General features: G+C 30.6%; 1 protein-coding gene across 2 annotated transcripts in view; it reads left to right on the top strand.

Annotated features, from left to right (window-relative positions):
- The window catches only part of LOC106468623 (cytosolic 5'-nucleotidase 3-like), a 67568-nt gene that overhangs the window by 58037 nt on the left and 3489 nt on the right, over window positions 1-6042 (top strand). For both annotated transcript variants that reach the window (XM_013929053.2, XM_022396969.1), the window contains exons 8-9: window positions 884-1084; window positions 1705-1802. In XM_013929053.2, coding sequence (XP_013784507.2) covers window positions 884-1084; window positions 1705-1802 — 299 coding nt within the window. The remainder of the gene's footprint in view (window positions 1-883; window positions 1085-1704; window positions 1803-6042) is intronic.

The following is a 6042-nucleotide window of genomic DNA, read 5'->3' as shown; positions in this document are numbered from 1 at the left end:
TTGTATATTCTGTAGCTCACTGTAATAAACTTATAATACATTAACATGTTATTACTTCATCTCATAGTAAATTCTTTAGACATAGTTACTTATAATACATTAACATGTTGTTATTTCATATCTTAGTATATTCTTTAGCTCACTATAATTACTTATAATACATTAACATGTTATTATTTCATCTCATAGTAAATTCTTTAGACATAGTTACTTATAATACATTAACATGTTGTTATTTCATATCTTAGTATATTCTGTAGCTCACTATAATTACTTATAATACATTAACATGTTATTATTTCATATCTTAGTATATTGTGGCAGCTCACTATAATAAACTTATAATACATTAACATGTTATTATTTCATCTCTTGCACCCCAGTAGCACAGCGGTATGTCTGCGGACGTACAATGCTACAAGCCAGGTTTCGATACCCGTGGTGGGCAGAGAACAGATAGCCCATTGTGTAACTTTGTGCTGAACTTCAAACAACAACTAACTAATTACTTTCATCTCTTATTAAATTATTTTGCTCAGTATAATTACTTATAATACATTAACAGAGTATTATTTCATGTATGTTAATAACTGTTTAACTTAGTATAACATCATCTCTCATATATACTCCCCCATCCTGCTCCTGGTGGGTCAGTGATAGGTTTACAGACTTACAGCACTAAAATCTGGGGCTTGATTCCCCATTGCACATGTAGCCCATGGTGTAGTTTTGCAATAATAGCAATAACAAATATATATTACTAATATTATGATAAATAAAACAATTGTCTTGGTAGATGTCTCTGCAGTCTTCACCAATCTATTTCTTAATGAGAGTTTTGTACGTTAACGGATTGTAGGGTGTTTTTTTTCTTATTTTTAAGGGCAACACTATTGGTTTTAAAGGAGAAGTAATTCACATGTTCAACAAAAACCAGTCTTCCATTCACAATAGTGAGTACTTTAACCAATTGAAACATCGTAACAACATTATTCTGATGGGAGATTCTCTCGGGGACCTCCAGATGGCTGATGGGGTTCCACAACCTGTAAACGTGCTTCGTATTGGATTCCTGAACCATAAGGTATGGAAATCTCATGCACATTATCATTGTAATTATTGTTATTTCATAACTGATTACACTTACAATCATTACAGCTCTAATTTATTCATCAGCTGTTTACATACTTCTTTTAAACTGGTATTTTGTGATATTTGTCAGTGTCTGTAAGAAAACTTATTGGTGTGTTACATTTCCATAATGATTTATTTATTTATATATATATATATAAATAATTCTACAACTACAAAACTACAAAATAAATTATCATCAATTGTTAGTGGTCAAAACATTTAGCTGTATAAACCACTGAAGAATAGTAAACTGAATTTGAAATTGTGCATAACAGCACACACAAATTGTGCACAATAGCACACACAAATTATATCAGTTACGGAATACTACAAAAAAAAGGGAATAGTTCCAGAATGATAAGTCTGATGGTAATATCCAAAAAACATATCCTTTCTCTCACAATATTCCTGAAATAGAGGTGAAAACTAGTCACGAAAAAAACATTACCTATAATAATAGTTACTGTTGTAGTCAAATATGGTGATACTCAATATTACTTTCAAGTTTATGTGTACTAGTCCATATTTGAGACATTGTTGTTATTATATTTCTTAAAATCTGTCTTCTAGGTTGAAGAGAGTCTTCCCAAGTACCTCGATGGTTATGATATTGTCTTAGTTGATGATCAGTCAATGAACCTTGTGAATGGATTATTACAGAGAATTTTGTAAGGAGCAAGCTTTAGTCTAACATTGTGTTCTCATTACACACAGTTTATTGTATATCACGAGAAATTTTTTGCACATTAATATGCTGCACATTTTGACTCTAGCTTATTACTGAAGTTATGACAGTTTTATATGTGAAGCTGATAAAGAAGGTGTTAGAGTTGAAACGTATTTCTGTGTAATGACATCAGCAGAGAAGTGCATGTTGTTATAATAATACAGTATTTCTGTGTAATGACATCAGCAGAGAAGTGCATGTTGTTATAATAATACAGTATTTCTGTGTAATGACATCAGCAGAGAAGTGCATGTTGCTATAATAATACAGTATTTCTGTGTAATGACATCAGCAGAGAAGTGCATGTTGTTATAATAATACAGTATTTCTGTGTAATGACATCAGCAGAGAAGTGCATGTTGCTATAATAATACAGTATTTCTGTCCCCACTCCATAGGTGGTCAGTGGCAATGGTTGTTTCTTGTAAACCAACACATGGTATGGCTTTGTGGATGTGTGAGCCTTTCCATTTGATTTTCAACATTAATTTTCTTTGAACAAGTCAACAACCATATCTTAAATTTGAGTATGTTAATTATATTTTATGGTCTTTTACACGTGTCTTTGGAAAAAAGATATATTGATGCCCTGAGCTTTGGAAGTTCTTTCATGGTTAGCATATAGGTTCATATCTTATAGAACAACTTTATTTACATGGTTTAAGTAATTTCATACTTTATGGTTAGACAAATTATAGAAAGAAAAATTTAACCTAGGTTACTAACATCTTGCATTCACTTTTCCTTCTCAGACAATGTCACTTTATCATGTAAAACAACTATGTTTTCAATACTTACAGATTTGTAGTCATTAAAAAAACATTACCCATAGAATCAGTTTCTGTTGTAGTCAAACATATTGATATTCAAAACTGTGTTTTCAGTACTTAAGTTTTTATATAATTATAGATTTGTAGTCATTAAAAAAACATTACCTACAGAATTAGTTTCTGTTGCAGTCAGACATATTGATATTCAAAACCGTTTTCAGTACTTAAGTTTTATATTATTATAGATTTGTAGTCATTAAAAAAACATTACTTATAGAATTAGTTTCTGTTGCAGTCAAACATATTGATATTCAAAACTGTGTTTTCAGTACTTAAGTTTTTATATAATTATAGATTTGTATTCTTACTTGATTATCTATATTACATTGTGTTCATAAAAGATTACTTTTTAGAGGCTCTGCCTTCAATTATATTATGTTTTTTTTGTTTTATTGCTATTAAGAAACTTATACAAGGATGGCTATTTACAAAAAAAGTGGCTGGAAATAAAGTCACAGGAAAAAAGTCATATTTTTAATACCCAAACACAATGTAAAGTAATACAATAAAAATAATAAAGTTAGTTATTTATTGCAATAATAGCATGATGCATGATATTTAATGTTATGTGACAAGTACATAACACAACTTGCATAACATCATGGCATTACATGTATGTTCAATGATACAAACAGTCTGTTAATTTGACAAGTGTATTTATATATATAATGCAGAGTCAAGTGCACTTTTCAGGCATATATGAAGTTAATCGTCACATGAATGAGTGGGATAATTCAACTTCTATGAACTTACAAAATTATAAACATAAATTTTCAAACTGTGACTTTTTTTCTATGATTTTTGTTTCTGTGACTTTTTTCTTACATTCTATAAAAATGTGTTGACAGATATTGGCAAGCTGCTACAGTTTATTTGTCCTATAATGTCATTAATGTGGCACATGATTAATTCTAACCTCTGAGATAGCAGCTACATGTTACTACTCTGTACTTGCTGTAAAAGAATACCATAAAGTAAATGTGAATAAATGTAGCCTTTTAAGAACCATAGGGTATAACCGAAATATTTCATCAAGAACAAACAAAAATAAAACACTTTAAAAGCATGGAGTGCTTGAGAAAACTGATTGTTTAAAATAATGTTTCAATATGGCAGCAGTGTTTCTGTTGCAGTCAAACATAGTAATATTAAAGTTATCTTAAAGTTTTTATACACACACACATTTATATATGTATGTTATATATATAAGTTACATCTTATAACCTCTGCTAAACCATTAACTAATCTATTTCTTTCTAAGACATACTAGTTGCTATAAGAAAGTAATTGGTATGTTAATTAGAATAGATGAACTATGCATGTGTAATCATAGTACTAAAATAACACAAGGATCTAGTTACTGTAAGTCAACTGTATGAAAACAAAGTGATGATACACTGTGTTTAGTGAGGGTCTAGTTACTGTAAGTCAACTGTATGAAAACAAAACAATGATACACCACATTTAGTGGGGGTCTAGTTACAGTAATTCAACTGTATGAAAACAAAACAATGATACACCACATTTAGTGAAGATCTAGTTACTGTAAGTCAACTGTATGAAAACAAAACAATGATACACCACAAACAGTTGACTTACAGTAACTAGACCCTTCACTAAATGAAAACAAAGTGATGATACACCACATTTAAGGTCTAGTTACAGTGAGTCAATTATGTGAAACCAAATTAGTCATACATTATATTTAGTGAGGGTTTTGTCACAAGTTGAGGATAGGAAACCACTTTATAATAGGTCGTATCTGTGTAGATCTTGGGTCAAGTGTATGTATATCACAGAGGCCTGTATTTGTGGTTTTAATTAAGATAGCAATGCAGCTATTAGAAAAACCATTTGACTCATGCTGGTTGTTTAAAACATTTTAGGTAAAGTTTTCTTTTAATGTTTTATTTGTTTTAAATGAAAAGGCGTACACTTGTAAAGTTAGACTAAATAACTTAATCTATATATTTGTAATTTAAAAATACAATTTTAACAAGCTTTTGCAATTGTTATAGGGTAACTTTCAGTAAATAACACATAAGAAGCTTCCTCTACTGCAAGCTTATTGCTAAAGATGGTAACAAATTATGTCTTGGTGAAATGAGTTAATCTGTAAGTTAAGACAAAACATTTTTTTGTTTCTTTTATGCAAACTGTAGTTTGGTATATTTTTAAGTAGAACAGATGTTATTTTTTAATTTTATGTTCACTGAAGGAAAATGGGTCAAAATAATGTTTTGGTATAAATAGAAAACAAAACTTTAAAGTTGTAAAATTGTGTTAATATTTTATTTTGTTTTAACTAATGTTACAATACAAATTTTTCAACTTCCAAATGTTATGCCAGTCTATGTCAGAAAGTGATGTGATACTAGTCACTTGTCTTTGTATTACAATTTTAATACCATGGTATTCTTAATTTTTTAATATTTAGATCAGTTTTCGTATTATTTTATTTGTCTTTAACCAGTTGAACACATTTTTGTTTTGTAAATACAGTAATGTTTTAAATTATCAGATTAGGAAGGTCTTCTTTGACATGGAAGTTTGTTTTCTGTTATATTCTGTGTGAGTTGTTTTTGAATTCTGAAAGTATTTGAGGGCCATTTTTGTAAACAAGATAGAAGCATGATGGTAAGGTATATTACAAATCATTATACTAACCTGAGTGATTGCAACTGAATCATAAGGTGGAAAACAAAGTTTTATAATAGATATTAAAAACATGGTAACGTCCGAAACGTCCTTATTAAAGATGTTTTTTGGTATTACCATGTTTTGAACATTTATTATAAACTGAGTGAATGCTAAATATTATCTGATATGGAAATAAATACAGTGTGGTCCAGAAAAGCAAGGCAACTGAAACCACAACCATGTGATTTACATTCATAAACATATCAAACAAAAAGGGTAATCATTTCAAACCAAATTACAAAAATAGAAAGATGAATTCATCTACCACTGTATTGGACCGCACTGTAAAAAATAGCTGAAAGGTGACATTGGCTGCTCTAGTTTGGATGAAAGGTGACACTGACTGCACTAGCTTGGATAGAAGGTGACACTGACTGCTCTAGTTTGGATTGAAGGTGACACTGACTGCTCTAGTTTGGACGGAAGGGGATGCTGGCTGCTCTAGTTTGGATGGAAGGAGGTGCTGGCTGCTCTAGTTTGGATGGAAGGAAATGCTGGCTGCTCTAGCTTGGATGGAAGGAGATGCTGGCTGCTCTAGTTTGGATGAAAGGGAATGCTGGCTGCTCTAGTTTGGATGGAAGGGAATGCTGGCTGCTCTAGTTTGGATGGAAGGGAATGCTGACTACTCTAATTTGGATGGAAGGTGACACT

This window comes from Limulus polyphemus, unplaced genomic scaffold (genome assembly GCF_000517525.1).
Source record: "Limulus polyphemus unplaced genomic scaffold, Limulus_polyphemus-2.1.2 Scaffold3083, whole genome shotgun sequence".
Classification (NCBI taxonomy): Eukaryota; Metazoa; Arthropoda; class Merostomata; order Xiphosura; family Limulidae; genus Limulus; species Limulus polyphemus.
This window is presented reverse-complemented; position numbering and strand designations above follow the sequence as displayed.